This window comes from Rhopilema esculentum, chromosome 9, assembly GCF_057945365.1.
Source record: "Rhopilema esculentum isolate cy_ngs chromosome 9, ASM5794536v1, whole genome shotgun sequence".
Classification (NCBI taxonomy): domain Eukaryota; kingdom Metazoa; phylum Cnidaria; class Scyphozoa; order Rhizostomeae; family Rhizostomatidae; genus Rhopilema; species Rhopilema esculentum.
Window position 1 is genome coordinate 9,131,010 of NC_142823.1, and position 20,800 is coordinate 9,151,809.

The following is a 20,800-nucleotide window of genomic DNA, read 5'->3' on the forward strand; positions in this document are numbered from 1 at the left end:
GGGTTTATTGACAATTTGTAGTTTTAGAGTGGGGGCTTATTCGAGGGGAGGGCTTTTCCGAGGGGGGGCCAATTCGAAGATGTACGGTAGCAATGGGGGCTAATTCGAGGGGGAAGCTTATTGACAATTTGTAGTTCTAGGATGGGGGCTTTTTTTACAAGGGGGAGGGGCAATTCGAGGATTTACGGTAGTTAGATTTAACCTCATCGGGATTGATACCTGTGGTGTGTATTCATTTTTAAGTTGTTCTAATTTGCAATTTTGCTTAAATGCCACACGTTTTAAAGAATTGACAAAAGATAATAAATGATTCAATTCAAACATGAGAGAGTACTGTGGAGATCGTTCAAAAAGGACAGGGGTTTGTTACAAGTTTTTTCTTGTCAGCATTTTCGACTGCGGGCAATCTGGAATTTGCTAACTTGAGGTTAATCTTACTGTAGTGGTTGAAAATAACTATTCATTGCCATTTTTAGATGTCTTGGTATCCAAAAATAATAGTGAGTTTTCTACTACTTTGTTTTCACCGGTCTTTAAACTGATTTTGCAAGTCTGTCGCTTGGTATGTATGTACAAAGCCAATCTTGTAAATGTACTTATTTATCGTGCATTTCACATTTGGTCCACAAATCAAAATTTTCTCACGGAACACCGAATTTTGTAAAATCAAAGTCATCTTTAAGGATTACTGCTTTCCTTAATCTTGCCTACCGAGACTTCTTCCAAGCTAGATAGCAAACAACAACCCTTCTTGGTTGCTCTTTCTTCCTTTTCTAGAACATTGAAACCTTCGCATAAGAAAAACATTGCTAAACTTTTGAAACAAAGCTACCCTGATGTTGAGTGGGGTCTTTATTAACATTACCCACGAGCGGACTGTGTCGAGGCAGGTAGCAGAGGCAGGTCTCCTGGCAACCGGCTGACGAGCCAAAATGTTTTCCTAGAAGTGTTTAGAGGGGAAATGCAGTGACCGATTCAAAGTTCAAGCCACGACCAGACAGTGTCGAGGCAAGACGGGTAGCGAAGTGATTGACAGCAAGTTCACTTCCCGGGCTATTCAACAAAGGCAGGTCTCCTGGCAACCGGCTAACGAGCCAAAATGTTTTCCTAGAAGTGTTTAGAGGGGAAATGCAGTGACCTATTCAAAGTTCAAGCCACGACCAGACAGTGTCGAGGCAAGACGGGTAGCGAAGTGATTGACAGCAAGTTCACTTCCCGGGCTATTCAACAAAGGCAGGTCTCCTGGCAACCGGCTGACGAGCCAAAATGTTTTCCTAGAAGTGTTTTAAAGGACCATTTATATAGATTCGTAAACGCAGTAACTGCCAAAAGATTTGCAGAGAAGAGCAATTAAACATTTACGTTCTAGACAAGCGAAGGCATATAAAGATTTTCTCAAGAGGTAAGAAATTGTTTAGGTATAATTATTTGTCTGCACTTTCACTTCCCTCTTGTTTTCACGGGTGGGTTTGCCGTTTGCGGGATGTTAGTGTTTAATAACGATATTTCTCATAGTAATCTTCGCGATGAAAAAACTTTAACACAGGTACTGCGCCACGAACTGGCCTAAGAGAGGTTGACCACTCATTTATTATAACGAACTGGACATACAGATGTACTTTCGTACAACATCGCCAAAGTTCAGTTCTTTCCTGTTTCAATTTCAAATGTTAAAAGGCCACTCCAGCCCAAAATTTTTATTTCAGAATACGATGTAATCAGATCTCCTGACAACGAATCTGTTATTACACTCACGTTCAAAAAGTATTGGGACAAATTCGATAAACGAATTATGGCGTTGCGTTGGATTCGGTTTGCAACGGAAACTTTTTACCGCATGCTATTCAGACAGAGAATGAGAATGACATACAGAATGAGATTCAATCCGAACCACGAAAGACTAAAACTGTCTGAAATGTATTTCTGATGTTTGATTTTATCATTTCTAAGCCATCTTGTCTAAATGATTCTTTTAGCACCTTTTTACACACAAAAAACTGAGAATTGCGGGGGAAACTTTCGCGTTGTTTCCTGTCTACATATGGGGTCCCTATGGTCGAAAAAGGGTATTTTGCCGGGCACGAAACAATCAACGATATCTTCCAAAAACAAGAAGCAATTCTCAAAATCTTTTCTGCGTAAAAAGTACAATAAGTAAATTATCCGAAATGATTTTATTTGACAACGAAAGCTCTTTTTATCTGGCAGAACTCACTCGATTTTCCTCAGAATTAGATTCAATCCTTTAGGCCCTCTAGACGTAAACAACACCACTCCATATCAACGAATTGATGCTCAAAACCAGGAGTTTTTCATAAAATCCTCACAATTACAACAAAATATGCCAAATGTAATGAAAAATTGTAAATTTTTGCGACAAATTCACGCAACTTTTTCGAGTCGAGTCGAGAGACCAGTTACACGAAGTTTTATCACAACTACTCGCTCCTTATCTTGTCAATATCTTGAATTTACCACTGCAGATATTTTTTCCTATAATTGAAAATTTCTTACTTTAATATTGTACCTCAATAAATTTCGAAGAATTTGATTCCTGGTTTAGAATGATTATGTTTATTTTTGAGGGGAATATTTCGAATACAGGGCACTTTTTAAGGGATTTTTAGTGATGGGGAATTTTTCAAAAGGACCCACGCTGACCTCAAGGGGACCTCAAGAGATCGTACAGGATTAATGGTCAGGTGGTTATAAATTAAGATTGTTATATGCCTCCACTTAAGCTAAAATCATGGCCTGTTGCAAGGGTGAGCTGGGCTGTTTCATACATACCTATATCTTTCACACAACTGGAAGATAACTACACTCATTTTTTTATAAGAAACAAAGGTCGATTTTGAGTACTCCACTTTCTCAATGTTCTGGAAATTTCAATACTCGTTGTTTCTTAAGAGTTTCTCAATTATGATATCATGAATGATGTTATGAAATGCTCGTGACCTTTTTTATAACGTCAAGAGATTCGCTTCCGTTTCGATGCTGTATTTAGACGTTGGAAGTATATTTTTATCCCTTGTGTCTTAAATTCTAGGCCAACAGGGCAATCATGTTCTTGGATTTTAAAAAATTTTGTTGTTCTCAGTTTTATCAAGATTTAATATTTTTTTTGCTTCGAGTACTGGAGTTTTTTAATTTTTCTGACTGTCCAGTACTGGTCCATCCACTGCATGCTAAAGAAAAAACGCAAGCTAACTCAGTTGCTGACTTTAAAAGACAAGTTCTTTCCCTTTCGATTCAAGAAAGACAATTAAGTACATTAAGTCCTATTAAAATCATAATTTATTGCTAAATCTTCGTAATTGATTTCCACAGAAAGATTCCTTGTTTATCTCATCTGTATGAGGATAGTAATATTCTTTAAGACCAATTAATACTACCAATGTAGGTTGACGAAGCAACAAAAAGTCCCATTTTATATTTCCAGTAACACGACAGTCCCTTCCTATAGATTTGATAGTCAATTGCATGCTAAGTTGAATGTCCGATGAGGAAGTCAGTTGGCTTTGCCAATTTTTAATAAGATATCCATATAAAGATATGGGGGTAATTAGACGTCACGTGACAAATTATAGCTCATTTTACTACTTTAAACGTATTTCTACCATATTCCGCTGCTTAGACCAGGTTTATTGTTAAAAACGTCATTCCAGCCATGTTTCTCCTTCGCAAAAGAAAAGCAGGAACTTCTCCTGATTTAACCCCCATTTTACTCCAAAACAGCGCAAATCCCCATTTACTATCACAATTCAATATCCCCAGTTGATAAAGAACTCGAAACTGGTAATCAAAATTTCCTTTTCCCAAAGTGGTACTCCCCTCCATTTTTGTCTGGTCAAATACATCCGTGTCTGACCAAGATAGTGTCTGGGCCTGGCTTTATTCTTTTGATGATACAACAAACAGATGATTCTTTTGTGAATTTGAGCTTTGACAAATGTATATCAATTTTTAACAAAAAAATTTAGCTAACGCATTAGGAACTGGGCAAAGCTAGATATTTTGTGACGTCATCATCAAAAGTTTAATGGTCCATATCTCTAAAAGTATAAACATCATATCAAATATTTTTTCATGTCTTTTGATGCTTTTTTCAATGGTTGCCTCAGATTTAAAAAAGATGACTTTTAATTTTTTTTGACCGTGAAATGAAATTTTGCCTTGTCACGTGACCGGAAATAAAATTTGAAATGGTACTGGGCAGATTTGAATTCTCTGGCATACTGGCATCATGAAACAGTTTAGAGAACCTTGACAACACCTGCGGTTAGTTAGTTACGGTTATTTCCCTGTCTATAATATTCACTAGATAGTTTGATAGATAAAAACTATTAGACGCGAATAAACTTGCATCCATTTCGCATTTCAGTACATTCCCAATAAAACTACCCTTGCCCCTTGGTTCATGACGCTAATGTCTTTCGTCTTTACTTAACTGCTGAAAACTTTTCAATGATTTTATTGGAGTTTAAAACTCCCAGGACATCAAAATCTGCTGCCATTAAACATAAAGCAACAACGCGCTACTGTGAAATTGCCATTGCTCAGTGGCAATGGCAAACTGAGCAAAAAACTAAGCGCAGTCATTGCATTGGGGAAAGCTCCAGCCAGGGCTACCAAAAGTTTTAAAGGCCCTGGGCTAAATGCAAAAAATGAGGCCCCCTGCGAGCGGAGCGAGCTTAAAATTCTTGTGAGCACGCCCTAAATGGAATGCATTATTTTACAAGGCCCCCTAGCTCAATTCAAACACAAGATTGTTTGCTCGGGGCCCCCTAAATCTAAGAATTTTAGGGGGCCTCTAGGCCGGGGCCCAGTGGGCCCATGGGTAAATGCGTCACTGCTTTACTGTTCTGACCCTATGCATATGGGACGTGCTGGCACGGTTGCCAGGGCTGGCAGGGTCACCCGGGCTGCAACTTCCTGGCGATTACACCTCGATATTTCATTTTTTTGCCAATGTGAATTCTTTTGTAAGAGCACCATTATGGGTTGCAGTTTGATGAATGTTATTAAGGAGCCATCAGGGATTGCGATTCGAGGGGTCCAATCAGGAGCAAACTGTTAACTGCTAAAAAGTATGTCTTCATATTTGACTTACGTGGCAGTTTTAGAGTAATTTTATTAGACTATTTTGCCTCTGACTGATCTTATTTCCTGCAGGAAAAGAACATTCAGGCATACCCCAACAGTAGCCCCATTCTAAGACAGCTCTGTATTTTGAAACACTTGACTTACCTGCTCTTGTTTTTTAAATATGAAATAATTATGTTTTTCAGTGATGGCCAGGTACCATGCATTGGAAAGCGTCTTATACACCCATTGCTGTCCTGAGGTTGTAATCCAATATGAAAATATGGATAACGAACCTAGAAAGAGGTTACTTGAGGCCATGAAGATGGTATTTCTAAACTGTATGAATCCTCTACTTTTCCATGATGATAAACGGGTCTCATCAAATATCAAATACCCTGAACTCATCGAAGCAGCAAAGTTATTAGAAATTTCTCATTTTATGATAAACTTGGACAAGATTGCAGAAGCTTTCAGCAGGTGGGGAAAGACGATGCCTCGTGAAACTGTACTCGCTGAACATTCAAAAATATTGACATTTCAACAGCAGCGAAAGGGGTTTTCCCTGGGCACCCATTTTGCAGACTATAATACTGCAGGCATAAACTGCACAGACTTCTCTACATTGCAAAGAGTTTTTATAAAAGACTTGAAACTCTTTGAAAAATCAAAAGGGAAATTTATCGAGGGTACTATCATCACACCTCTATTTGTCGTGGAGGGCATCACAACTATTTTAGAGGATGCTCAAGGAGATATCATTCAGCTGGGGCTTTATAACATGGTGCCAAGTTGCAGAAATAAATTTGAACTTGCAAAAATGAAATTTCCCGTTCATGCAAAAATTAAGATAGCTGAACCATATTTGAAAATATTTGCAGACAGCCAGCAAGGAATTAGAGTCGATTGTCCCGAAGAGGTTTGCGTTCTTCAGCAAGCTGACTTCGAACAAATTAGAGAAAAAGGCAAGTTGTTTACCGAAAATGGAGATTTTTTAGCAGCGTTTGATATCTATATCGCTGGCCTAGCGGAATTCCCAGATATCCTTTTGCTTTTGAACAACAGATGCCAGGCTGAGCTAAAGCTAAAGCAGTACGAGCTGGCTTTTTTGGATGCCGCTGTAGTCCTTTTTATGGAGCGGGACAACGAGAAGGGTCGCTTAAGATACAAGAAGGCAGCATATGAACTTGGTTTTACATTGGACAATGCCCCAAAGATGCATGGTCTTTGGAAACGGGTCTTGTTGAAATATAACAAACACTCTTTGGAAGAGAAAGTAGCTGGCCCATATTCCAGAGAAGACGGCAACAATGCATATAAGGAAGGTGATTTTTCTAGAGCAAAAGCTATTTATACTTCTGCGATGGGCGATTGTAATAATGTTTGCAAGCTGCTGATTGGAGCCGCTCTCGTGAGTTTGAAAACTGAGATGTATCAAACTGCAATATCAGCTGCGAGTGCATGTTTTCAACTTGCTACAGACGAAGAGCATCGCAAACAAGCAAGGTTTGCAATGACCAAGGCGTTTTCGTCGCTGGGGGAACTAGAGTTAGCAAGGTTGGCTGCAATGGGGGATCTCTCCTTGTTGAATCTGTATGATGGAAGAAACAATTCTTATAGAGTTGTAGCCAACGCCCTTAACAAAAGTTTTCCCAAAACTTTAGAGGCTGCTGAAGCTAACAGCAATGTCAAAGTGCCGTCGGATTATCTATGTCCTGACACAATGGAGCACTGCTACATCTCTGGAAAAGGAAGAGGATTAAGAGCTAAGAGAGGCATCTTGAAAGGAGAGTTGCTTGTTGTTGACCATCCAATCGTGTCACAGAAAAATGAAAGCTCTTTTGACGTGTCCATTGATACAAGTAGAGCTATCGCTGCTTCTTCAAGTCAAAGAAATCTTGAAAATAAGCTCATTCGACTGGTCAAATACAATGGGTTACTTGCTAAAAAAATTTTGCTGTTGGATAGAAAGAGAGATGGCTCCAAGGCCGATGATTTGCCTTTGATTTCTGACCTCGATTGGATGGCTAATCGCAAGCTAAGCTATGATGTACCGCCTTTCTTGCCACAAACTCCTGAAGAAGCTGGAGTTGATAAAAGCTTGCTTACGCCTGAACTTTTCAATGACGTAATTTTCAATAATTGTTTTCCATGGGGTGTGCTGGAGGAAGAAATGGATAGAGGAACTGCGTTGACATTAAGAATCAGTTTATTCAACCACGATGATGACTTCAATTGCGCTCATTTTCCAATTGGCGATGCGTTTACAATAATGGCAATCAAAGATATACAGAAAGAGGAGGAGTTGACTATTAAGTACAACGAAAGGGACAAAATGGCAAAATGGGGACTTTAATCTTTCTACCACTAAGATACTTTTCACGGAATGCCAAGAGTAGAGTATCAATTTTCGTTGGCCATCCAGAAATCTTATTTGATTTTACAGTTTAATATACGTGTATTTCAGATAAGTGTTTTCCTGACCTGATTGCTGCATTTTCAAAATAACTTTTAGCCAATACCAGTTTGATATTCTTGACAAGGTAATGATTTTTTATATATTCAGAATATACACATGTTTATTTGTAACAGTCTGATTGTTAAGAAACTACAATATTGCTCTCAGAAGGGTTAAGATACTTCAGACTTCAGTACTGCTCTCTAAAAGGCTAAGATATTTCAGTACTACTCTCCGACTTGCAATCCTTTTTGTACACTTTTTGTGTCTTTTTATCTTGTTAAATCGCTTTCTATAGTAATTGATATCTTCTCTGAATCTGCCTGTTTAAACATAAATAAGTGGAAAGAAGCAAGTATTTTCTAAAAGTGGCGTTTTCCGGCGTTCCAAATTTTTTTGTCACACCCTGTCATTTTATAATTATTAATAACTAAAATAGCTATACATGTACGAGATAAAATATTTACAAGTATAGCTAATAAAAGCCAACTACTTCAAATTACAAAAAACAGAATGGTTAAAAATTTCATATAAAACCTAAATGTTTTACAAAACGTCGGCAGAGCCTACATTGGCACTGGCACTCTTTATACTTCCAAGCTTTAATTTTGGTCTTAAATTCAATCAAGTTTGTCGAGTGTCTAATTGAGACTGGGTCTAGGAGTGTACACCATAACTGTGGACCCCTATATCGAACAGTTTCTGAGCCATACATGATTGATCTCACTCTTGGTAGGTTAAAATCACGGTCATTTCTAAGGTTATAGTGGTTGGTTTGTGGGCAAAATATTTCTTTCATAAAAGGAGGATTTAAGCTATGGTTTGTTTTGAACATTTCTATTATTTCTATCTGTAAGTTCTTCTGATGAACAGATACCCTGTTATCATATCTTAGGAGACCTTCAAAGCTAGATTTCTGATCTCTATACGTTATCCTAAGGGCTCGCTCGTGCAGTTTGTTGATTTTAGAATTTAGTTTCCTACTATGGAACATCCATGCCAAAGGACAAAATTGAAACTGGACACTTTTCAGCTGACCCACTTTTAGACTGGTGTGCGGTGCCTGATTTAGCCTCTCCCTCTTTTAAGCTCCTCTCTTTTTAGGCCCTTTTAAAGCAAAAATACAAAATAAGCCTTGTACATTCAATACGGTTCTTGTGGACTAAAAACAAAAAATGGCAGTAGTCGCAATAACAATTTTCAAGGTTGGGTCCAAGCTTAAATTCTCTTTGTAAATTGAATATTATTGTTAAGTGTCAAAAGCTGCCCTAAATTAAAAGAAAAACAGAAGCAATGACATTTAGGAAGAAAAAAATGACAAATTTAGGGAGGGGGTCGTTTCCTCGAATAGTTAAAATTGCAACTTTAACTAAGGAATGTTTCTTTCGTATGACTGTATGAATCGACCTGTAAATTTATTGTATGACTTAAATTGATATTTTGAAATAGCCATGATTTTATATTTCTAGTTTCTTTATAATTCTTTAAATTGTATTCCCAAAAGTCTCTGAATTTGGATTAACTTTTCTACATGTCGCAACAACACAAACATTAAAGTTTGTATTAAAAAGTAAAGCAGCATGTAAGAATAATCAGTATTAAGTATATTTAATGATAAAAAGTAATGTTCTTTCAAGTCATTTAGCAGCGATTCTTCTTTTTTTGCTTTGCCCTTTTCAAAGCTATTTGATGCAGATTAATTTTATCTAGAAGTATCGAGGAATTGAGTCATTTTTGCTCTTAACCAAAGGAAATTACTAAAAGTTTTCGGAGGGCCAAATGTCCTTTCGTCGTCTCTTACAATTAAAATGGGTGATTTTTGAGCGAGTCCGATTTGTAAGATGAAACACTCTTTTTTGATGAATCAAATACTTCTGCTGCAGCTTTATGTTTACTGGCTTCTCAGCAGCTTTATCATAGCAATTTATGATAAGGAGTTAAGGACATTTACAAATAATAGGAGGATTTTAATGATAGGGCAATCATTTTTTATGCCAGTTGTTTTATCCACGTAATTAACAAATATGAACTTACCTTTACAAGCCAATGTTAAAATCTTTTCTTGTCGGCATTGATGCTTGTGTTACTTACGGAAAAATCGCTTAATTTCACTGAGAGAAAATGCAGCCCATCTTTCTCTCAAAATAGCTACAATTATACAATTTCTTTTGCACTTAGGTACTTTGCATTCACATTTTTAAAGCTTGAAGATCGATGAGAAGCTCACATCCATTGATGCTAACTGCTACGGCCGAGTAAAAGCTGGCAAAATTTGTCAACGAAAGGAAAACTCTTGTTGAATCTTGAAAGCTCTGTGAACGCAAATTTTGATTATTGACCTCTTGCATGGTACTTTTCATCAGCTAAATTTTTGCAAAAAAATGAAAAGATCCAAGAATGTGCCCTTAGATTTCTATACAATGATCGATTCACCTGTTACAGTGACTTAGTTGCAAATCAGAAAAGGGTACGATGCATGTTTCTTGTGTGAGAGTCTTTGTAATGAAAGTTTCAAGAAACTGAACAACCTAGATCCGTCTTTCATGCAAAACTTCTACAAAATTAGATCCTCTGCTTACTCTACAGTTTGTATGTGTGCCAGTACATTTGAGTATTCAATCATTTATTTGTGTAGTTACTTATCGCTTCGGATTAGTTTGCTTTGTATTTATGATATTGCATATGGGAAGATAGAAGAGAATGGTCGATGAAAAACGAGTACAACAACAACAACTTTCCTATGCTTTTTGGTTCGTTTAAAACTTAACTGATTTAGACCGAAACTTTCCACTAGTGTGATTTCATCGCGGACAATATAAGATGGCTTGATCTTTTGTCTACGTGGCTTTGCCAGCAATTTCTCGGTAGTTTCAGCTGAGTGCATTAGCTACAACAATTTCGTTTCTCGGTTTATAAATGAAAGTATCAGCTTAAATCGTTGAATTCGCGGAGGAGCTTTCAGAAATGGCCTCGAGTGGTTTGTGATCATTCTCCACCTCAAATTGTTGGCCAGAGAAGAACTGATGAAACGTTTCAAATCCAATTACAATACCAAGTGTCTCTGCCAGCGAAGGCCACATGTTTCCAATACTACAGTGTTTCTGCGGAGAGATGTTTTTAAACAAGTTGAACTGCATATGTACTTGATTAAACACTCTTATAGATGTTCTAAGCTCTCGCTGGCTTTCTGTCACAGCTCTGGTCTTCTATGGGTTTGGCTTTACTTCTTCAGATGCGATTGCAGGTAACATCAGACACACCAAAGACAGATTTATCTTATTCAACTTTAGTCCACAATCACAAATAAGCGGACGAACATATTTGACAGACCAATTGTCAAAAACACTTTGTTGTCCGAAAGTTAACCATTCATTTCTGGCCGCTGGATCTAACGGTCAAGAGGTTCCTGAAATCAAAGTTTGGAGAGTGATATGCTAGGAGTATGGAGGCCCTAATCAATAACGGAATTGATTGCTAAACAACCCTGAAATGATAAAAAAGGTCTTCAAATTGCAAGGATCGATGATGTATTGCTCACTAAGATGGAACAAGAAAACCCTTTTGAAGATCTAGATTAGATAATACATTTATCATGAACTAAACCATTATCGGTTCATCTTTTCTTTTACATTTTTGGCAACCTTCACAGGTTTCATTTCTGCCTGATTATCTTGTTTGTCCGAAAGTTGTTTTGTCCATAATTATAAAAAACAGCCAGAAAGTTTTATGTCCGAAGGCTTTGAGTCCGAAATTTTTCAGTTGCAATGAAAGCGGTTATTATGCTCTGTCTTCCCCAGACTCTGACATCGTGTTATGCACTCTGCAGGCTTTCTATAGCCTAAAACATCTTTGCCACTTCAGCTTGACATACTACTGAGTCATAGAAGTAAACCAAACACTACAGCATACGGATTAGACACTGAATGTTATAGATGTCAAGAAGAATGGAACTCAATTCCCACAGAAATTACCTCGAGCTCAATTATAAGCACCTTCACAGCAAGCATCAAAACTATGTCACCGATTTTGTGCTCATGGCGCATTGGAAACCTTTTTAGGACAAGTGAGCTTTATAAAATGACAGGGAACCTACTGCACATTTCTGTATTTTATTAGTAATTCATTATTTTACCAATATTATACCTATATTATACCAATACAATACAATATTAGTATACAATACAACCGACCACTATGTTCCACTCCTTTTTAATGAAATCTGAAAATCTCTATTTCATCTCACCTCATAAAATTCAACCTAAATTATAAGCTGCCGTGTCCCCCCTTCTTTTCCACTTTCATGCAATTTTTCTATTTTTTCTTGTAATTTTGTTCTGTTACTCTTCCTTATAATTTTTTTAAATTCAGATTGTATAATATTAATGTATATCACAAGCGTATGTAATAGGGCACTGGGCTCGATTACCTTTCAGGCTTATCTCGGTGTCCTAGGCCACACTCACGGACATGCTATTTTGAATTCTTTAATTCTTCTCTATTTTTAAGACAATAAGTAAAGATATTTTTAATAAACACGCTGTAAAAATGTTGCTTAATGAAAATAAATTTGAATTTGAATTTATTACTGTTATCGTATTCGGTATTTGTTAATTTATTAATTTGGTTTTAATCAGCTTTAATCTAGCTACTAGTGTATGATTTCCAACTTAAAAGAAAGTAAAAGCACATATGACTCGCTAGATAGAAGTACATAATATCAGGACTTTCTCTATTGACAGTCGTTATACATTTGTTAAGACTTTCGCCTATCTTTCGCTGGTTCTACGGATAGTTGTCGGTGTCCAAGAGAAAAGCCAAGAAAAAGAATCCCTCTAGCGCTCAGCAATCTCTGTTCATCACATAATTCTCGTTTCTCTAGGCCTGAATACGAATACTACTGGTAATTTCACATGTTTAATATGTTCCAACAAGGAATTACCGAAATATCAACCAATAACAAGCGTTCTTACAATTTACGTAAATTTGTCCTGTGAATACTTATAACAATCACGGGTTGGATAATTATTAACTGCCCTCAATTTCATGAGGAGGAGTTTGCGTATAAACGTTAACTAAACAATACATACTGCGTAAAACAGCAATGATTCATTCCTATTTAAGCATTTGATAGTGCAAGCATACAACCACGTAATGTGGAATCTACGTAAACATGACTAACACGGAACCATGCTGCAAAGCAAGGGTTACTAAATGGATAAGAGGGCTGGGAAAATCCACACTCTCCCCTCCTTGACCAGCTATGAGTCGAGCATAATGCGGGTTTTCCAACTAGCATCCTTAGCAGCTGCGCGTTGCGGCCTAACCCTGATGAGGCTCTCATTCCTTGCATCCCTTTCTCCTGTGGTATTCTTACTTTCCTCGCCATTCTCATTCCCTTCCTTCTTCAACTCGAGAGGAAAAAGTTTCTGTAAAGGTCTATTTAAATAATCTTTCTTACCCTTGGAGCAAGTCCTTACTTTTGCTCCTCTGATAACTCCATCCTTCCCATGAATTAGATTTTCAATTTGTCCCATTTTCCATTGGTTGCGCTTCAAATTGTCTTCTTTTATCAAAACAATGTCTTGCATTCCCTAGTCTTGCATTCCCTAGAACCTTTCTTAGACAAGACTTTACAGATCCTACAAGACGCTCAAAATATCCACCCCACCAAAGGCTTCGCTCAAGATTAAATCGCCATGTTATCCTTTTGTCCTGTAGGAAGGAAAATACTGAAGGATTCTTAGCAAGAGTGCTCAGGAACTAAGCAGCAAATTTGAAAGTTTTAGCATTATCACTATTAATGAGTGTACCTCTACGTGCAGTAAACCTTCGCAGACTCTTTAGAAAAGCTGGACCAGATAAATCTATAACTAAATCAAGATGTAATGCTCTTGAGGTACAACAGGTATCCTTGTAAAAGGGTGGACCGGCAAAGTCAATACCAACATTTGTGAATGGTGGCACATCCTTCACTCTAAAGTCTGGCAAGGGTCCTTCTATAGGTCTATTATATGGCCTTCCTTGTTTGTGAATACACACAATACACTTGCTCAAAATTATTTTTACATATTGTCTACCCCTTGGAACCCAAAACCTAGAACGCAGTTCTGCTAGGGTTGCCTTCAGACCTATGTGTCCAACTCTGTGGTGGCAATCTTGTATTACAAGATCAGTAAATGTGTTATCTCTTGGTAATAAAATTGGAAATTTTGCCTGGTTGCACAGCAAGTAATTTAAAGTTACCTGATTTTTTCATTTGTTCTTGTGTATCTCTGATCCAATGTGCTTCTGCTTCGCATATTTTAGTTGCAGTTAAACCATCTGTTTGCCTTTCTTCCTTTGACAGCCTTATGTTTCGAAGAAAGCGCAGAACTTATGCAGAAACCTTGTACAATTTGGCCAAAGTGCTGAATCTTTTAGCATCTATGATATTTCCAAAATGCCTCTCTGAGTCTTGTGCTACTGCTAAAGCATTTGTTTCCCTCTTCTTTTCTTCTTCTATTTCCTGTGAATCAGAAAGCAATAATTGTTTAGGCCAATGTTTTTTCCCCAAAACTAACCAATGGGGGCCTTGCCACCACAACCTACTGGTATTCAATGCACCGGGTGTTACACCTCTGGAGCCTAAATCTGCAGGGTTGCAGATACCTGCACAATGACCCCAGTTCCTTTTATCTGAGATCTGTAATATCTCATTAACACGGTGCTGGACAAATTGTTTCCAGAGCCCTTGATTGTTGATCCAGTAAAGAGCAGTTTTTGAATCTAACCAATATCTGCATCCATCAATTTTCACCTGAGGGCTCAATGCTTTATAAACAGTGTCCATTAGTGTTGACAATATACGTCCAGACATAAGCGCAAGTCTAGGAATACTGAGTTGTTTCAATGGGGCTACCCTTGTTTTTGCACAAATAAGCCTAGAAAAAATACCATCATCAGTTTCATAGACGAGATAGATCACTGCACAGTATGCATTTTTACTAGCATCTGCAAATCCATGGAGATAGCAAGATTTGACAGTACCTGTTTCCTTACCATATAAGCACCTGGGCAAAGAGATATTTCCAGTTTCTTTTAGATCAGACACAATTCTATCAAAGACTTCCTTCTGATCCTTAGGTACCTCATCGTTCCATCCAAGTTTCAAGTTGCAGAGTTCCTGGAAAGGAATCTTAAGACCTACAATGACTGGGCTTACAAGTCCTAGTGGGTCAAATAGTTTTGCAATTATACAAAGAATGGTTCTTTTAGTTACTTTTACATCCTCATAAATATTTATGAAATTCCTGAAATCAAAAATGAAGTCATCACTTCCTATATTCCAAGATATACCTAGAACCTTTGTACTATCGTGTCCTTCCTCAGAGCCAAGTGTTTCCTTAGCATATGTTTCTTCAGTGGGAGAAACATTTTGGCTCGCAGTTATGATTTTCTCCTCTTCAAATTCTTTTGCTAGGATAGGATCTGAGGTTTTCCATTTTCTGAGGTTCAATCCAGCAGCCTTCATATCTTCTTTAGCTGAAAGAAAAAGTTTTCTACCGCCTTGCGTATCTGAACTTCCAGACACTAGGTCATCAACATAAAAGCTTGTGGCAAGTTTAGTAGCAATTTGAGGATCAACTACTTCATATTTTGCAATATGGTATCTTAGCACTGCATTTAGCAAAAATGGGGAACAATTAGCTCCAAATATCAATCTTCTGAACCTATACACAATCACAGATAAATCTTTTGCATTAAAGTCTTCATCCCACAAGAATCTGAGACAATCTCTGTCTTGTGTATCAACTTCAATATTCAAGAATGCCTTTTCAATGTCAGCTATAATTCCAATCCTATTCTCCCTAAATCTCAATAAAATGTCAAACAGTAGCGGAGTGAGTGGGGGTCCAACATGAAGGCAATCATTCAAAGATGTACCTGACCTGCCCTCTTTTGCTGAGGCATCATACACCACTCGGAGTTTTGTCGTTTCTGCATCTTGGCGGATTACGGCTTGATGTGGCAAATAGGATGTCTTTGTGGAATATTCTAATTCTGAAACCTCTTCAATAATTCCATTATATAACTGCTCCTTGATAATATTGTCATAGCCTTCTAAGATTTCAGGTGTTGCTTTCAATCGGCGTATTTGTGACTTCAACCTGGAAAGACTAACTGAATCATTTGTGGGGATGGGTTTATGCCCCATCTTCCATGGAAGCTTTACAGAGTAACGCTTGCCAGTGAACTCAACATTATCAAGAAAGTCTTCATAAATTTCAGCAACTTTATTTATGCCTATTGTCTCCAAATCCCACATTTTGTGTACATCTTTATCTAGAGGTTCAGCACAATTGAAAGTAATAGATTTCTGCGGTTGAATTATCAAGTTGACATTAGAGGTTTCAACTGAATTAAGTTTCTTACCTTTCAGCGGACCAGAAATTAGCCAACCAAGCTTTGTCTTTATGGCAACTGGTTGGCCTGGCTCCCCTCTTATAGTCTTACCATCTTGCAAGCTGTGCAGAAAATCTATTCCGATAAGAATGTCAACTGCAAGCACTTCTTGTGATCTACAAACATCTGAGAACCATATCTTTTTAAGGTGTTTAAAATCTTGTTTAATTACCTCAACATGCTCATTTTGTACCTCTGAAATATTTTCAACCACATATGCCTCAATAACTCCTGCTTTCTTTCCCTCTGTGGACTCAAGTCTTAATCTTACCACTTCTCTCGATCTCTCATCCACATTCAGGGACCCAAAGGTTTTAATACCTAGCTTCTCCTGGCGTATGGGTTGCAAGCCTAGTTGCTCCTTAACCTGACGCGTAACAAAGTTCTTATGGCTACCAGAATCAAAAAACACGCGTGCCTTAACCTTCCTACCTGCTTCCCTTACAAATGCAAGTGCCGTATGCAGTACTGCTCTCCCCCCATATTCAATGCTACCTAAACAAGAGGTGGTATTAGCAGTACTACTAAAACTACCAGGGGCATTGGGCTGTATGGAGATGGCTTCATGTGAAGACACATAATTATCGCAAATCGAAACGTGGTGTCTACGTCTACATACATTACATAAAACCTTGGTGCGGCAATCGTAGGCTTTATGTCCTCGTTTCAAGCAAAGAAGACAGTATCCTTGTTTATAAAGAATTTTCTTCCTATCTTCGATTGTCTTGACTTCGCTGCATCCCTTCTCTTCGTGACTGCCATTGCAAAACACGCACGTCCCTTGTTTTGATTTCTGCTCTCCGCCATCTTGCTGTGCAAAATATGCGCTTGCTTTTGTTGCTCTTCCTGGAATTCTTGGTTTTACGTCAAACCGCTCCTTCGCAGCAGATGGATTTCCAACCTGTTTGAAGAATGACGTGTGCTGTTCTCGGATGTCCAGTTCTGTCCTGAGTGCACGTGGCATGTCTCCCATCACCCATTCACGATGACCGCTGATGTTACGTATCATATTCAACTTAACAGCATCAGGGATTTTGTCCATAATCACAGGCACAACAATCGTAGAATACGAGTCTTCATCTACCCCCATGGCTTGCAAGGCACGATAGTGTGTTTCCAAACCGTCACATAAGTCTCGTAGCCTCCCAATATTCTTCTCGTTAAACACTGGCGATGCATTCAGCAACTCGTTGATATGAGCACGCTTAATCAACGTAGGTTGGGCAAATCGTTCCTTTAAGAGATCCAAAACAATACAATAATTTCTTTCAGTCAAGGAAAATCCGGAAATTACCTTTTTTGCTGACTCCTCCATGTAATGTCGCAAATAGACGAAGTTATCGACCTCTGAAAGCTCGGACAGTTTTCAGACCGACCTTTCATTTTCATGGACTGCACTTCGGAAACCATCCCAGAATTCGGGCCAGTCAATTGAGCGTCCAGAGAACTTCTTCAACTCTAATTTGGGCAGTTTTGCACGAACCTTGTTGAACTTCGTGGAGGAAACGCTGGAATCCAAACTGTCATTAGAAAGAACCGAATCCTGTCGCTGAAGGTTGACATGAGATGGTGGTGCTTGAGGTTGTCGTGAAACCTTTAAATTGTTTTTCAGCTTCATGAGGCTAGTGTCAATCTTCTGTAGAAACTGCCCTGCGTCATCTATTTCTGCCATACATCGACTTCCATCTTCGTCATCATTTTCCGAAATCAGTTCCAAGATTTCCTCGTCTAACTTTCTCAATGTGGCCCTTTTTTCTTCCAATTGCGTTACGAGGCCTTCCAACGTTGTTTCATCATTTTCATCACCGATTTTTGCTATTATTTGAGAGACGTACCCTCTGTAGCCACCTCTGATTTTTCTTTTCCTTGAGATTTCTTCCTTTTTCAAAAAATTTCACCATAGACAATATCCGTTTCGCTCGACGTGGACCATTTGTTAAGACTTTCGCCTATCTTTCGCTGGTTCTACGGATAGTTGTCGGTGTCGAATATTTCGGTAATTCCTTGTTGGAACATATAAGAACATGTAAAATTACCAGTAGTATTCGTATTCAAGCCTAGAGAAACGAGAATTATGTGATGAATAGAGATTGCTGAGCGCTAGGGGGATTCTTTTTCTTGGCTTTTCTCTTGGACACCGACAACTATCCGTAGAACCAGCGAAAGATAGGCGAAAGTCTTAACAACATTTCACGAGATTAAGTTTTCACAAGTATCCAAACCAAGAATTGTACATGACTGGAACCATCATTCTTTCATAAACTACGGTCGAGATGATTTTCCAAGAGCAGATAGGTTAGTGTTATTGTATGCTGTCCATTTAAATGCATGCTGTCAATTTAATTGTTGTTTCGCCTTTCTGCTAACTTCACATAATTAGATTTTGGCAAAACGTTGACTTTTGCCACTTCACCTTTAAAAGGTAGATCATTTACGTTTCTAGGTAAGGATATAAAAATTCTGATGTAGTTAAAATAAATATGAATTAACAATCTTGAATATAGTCAGGAAATCCAGCATCATCAAGCTAATTTCCGAATCAGATAGGTAATGACGTTAATTTTTCTAGCTTGGGGCTCGTTATGATAAGTGGCTCGTTATGACAAGTGGCTCGTTATAACAAGTGGCTGGTTATGACAAGTGGCTCGTATAGACAGTGGCTTGTTGTGACAGGTGGATCGCTATGATAAGTGGCTCGTTATGACAAGTGGCTCGTTATGACAAGTGGATCGTTATAACAAGTGGCTCGTATAGACAGTGGCTTGTTGTGACAAGTGGATCGCTATGATAAGTGGCTCGTTATGACAAGTGGCTCGTTATGACAAGTGGATCGTTATAACAAGTGGCTCGTATAGACAGTGGCTTGTTGTGACAAGTGGATCGCTATGATAAGTGGCTTATTATGACAAGTGGCTCGTATAGACAGTGGCTTGTTGTGACAAGTGGATCGCTATGATAAGTGGCTCGTTATGACAAGTGGCTCGTTATGACAAGTGGCTCGTTATGACAAGTGGCTCGTATAGACAGTGGCTTGTTGTGACAAGTGGATCGCTATGATAAGTGGCTCGTTATAACAAGTGGCTCGTTATGACAAGTGGCTCGTTATGACAAGTGGCTCGTATAGACAGTGGCTTGTTGTGACAAGTGGATCGCTATGATAAGTGGCTCGTTATGACAAGTGGCTCGTTATGACAAGTAACTCGTATTGACAAGTGGCTCGTATAGACAGTGGCTTGTTGTGACAAGTGGATCGCTATGATAAGTGGCTCGTTATGACAAGTCGCTCGTTATGACAAGTGGCTCGTTATACCAAGTGGCTCGTATAGACAGTGGCTTGTTGTGACAAGTGGATCGCTATGATAAGTGGCTCGTTATGACAAGTGGCTCGTTATGACAAGTGGCTCGTTATGACAAGTGGCTCGTATAGACAGTGGCTTGTTGTGACAAGTGGATCGGCAACCTTTATAAAACAGGGGGCCAAATTTGATTTTTGAAATGCATACGAGGGCCGCAACTCAAAATACAGTATAATTTTAATATATACCAATTCTACCTAACTACTAATCTAATCAATAAAAATGTATTTATCGGAAAATGTACTGTAACGTGGAAGCTGTACGTAAATACAAACATAGATGTAAAGTACATTTTCACTGTTCAGTGTATTACAAGAACCTAATGGGCAACTTGGTGCTGCACGTCCTTGGCCAACTTCTCAATATTTGGCAGAATTGTTGATGTTGGCAGCCGCAAGTTGCCTTCAAGGTGCTGATCAGTCATGCGAGATCGCAGTCGACCCTTCGCATGCTTCATCTTTGAGAAAAGGCTTTCGCAAAGGAGAGAAGTACTTCCAAACAGGCAACACATCTTCTTGGCATGCTGCACCAGACCTTGATATGAACCATCATCCACCATGGAGATACTCCATATAAAACGGGATTATCTGAGTTTCCTTGTATTTTTGTTTCAATTCACTGGTACCCTGCAGCTCGATCAACTCCATTTGAAGATGGAAAGTGTACCAAGTTCCGTTGATTCAGCTGAGTTTTCCAAAGATGTAAGCAGGAACATGACATGTCCATACATGACATTCACAAAATGACAATGGCCTTGAAGCTTCTTCTTCAGCTTGTTCGAGTGACTAGTAATGTTAACGAGGAATGCTAATCTAGGCAAGAATCTAAGATCACTGAATCAATATCGAGCTGACACTGGTGCATTGGGCCACATTATTTACAGGTTAACAGGGGCCTTCCGGGCCACACAATAGTACCTTGCGGGCCGCATGTGGCCCGCGGGCCGCGGGTTGCCGACCCCTGCTTTAGACAGTGACTCGTTTAGACAGTTGCTCGTTTATACAGTGAGTCGTTATGACAAGTGGCTCGGTTAGACAGTGACTCCTTTAGACAGTGGCTCGTTTAGACAGTGGCTCTTTTAGACAGTGACTCCTTTAGACAGTGGCTCGTTTAGACAGTGGCTCTTTTAGACAGTGACTCCTTTAGACAGTGGCTCGTTTAGACAGTGGCTCTTTTAGACAGTGACTCGTTATGACAAGTGGCTCGTTTAGACAGTGACTCCTTTAGACAGTGACTCGTTTAGACAGTTGCTCGTTTAGACAGTGACTCGTTATGACAAGTGGCTCGGTTAGACAGTGACTCCTTTAGACAGTGGCTCCTTTAGACAGTGACTTCTTTAGACAGTGACTCGTTATGACAAGTGGCTTGTTTAGACAGAGACTCGTTTAGACAGTGACTCGTTATGACAAGTGGCTCGGTTAGACAGTGACTCGTTTAGACAGTGGCTGGTTTAGACAGT

General features: G+C 38.7%; 2 protein-coding genes across 2 annotated transcripts; one reads left to right on the forward strand and one right to left on the reverse strand.

Moving 5' to 3' along the window:
* Positions 1 to 1,090: 1,090 nt before the first annotated feature.
* Positions 1,091 to 18,955, reverse strand: LOC135687009 (uncharacterized). The gene is made up of 2 exons (XM_089109937.1): positions 7,867 to 18,955; positions 1,091 to 7,831 (listed from the first exon to the last, which is right to left on the reverse strand). Exon 1 carries the CDS (start codon positions 17,298 to 17,300, stop codon positions 13,917 to 13,919), a length of 3,384 nt encoding a protein of 1,127 aa, XP_088966063.1. The 5' UTR covers positions 17,301 to 18,955; the 3' UTR covers positions 1,091 to 7,831; positions 7,867 to 13,916.
* On the forward strand, positions 1,261 to 7,663 carry LOC135689112 (uncharacterized). The gene is made up of 2 exons (XM_065206235.2): positions 1,261 to 1,402; positions 5,292 to 7,663. The coding sequence occupies exon 2, from the start codon at positions 5,294 to 5,296 to the stop codon at positions 7,439 to 7,441; it is 2,148 nt and encodes a 715-aa protein (XP_065062307.2). The 5' UTR covers positions 1,261 to 1,402; positions 5,292 to 5,293; the 3' UTR covers positions 7,442 to 7,663.
* Positions 18,956 to 20,800: the final 1,845 nt, after the last annotated feature.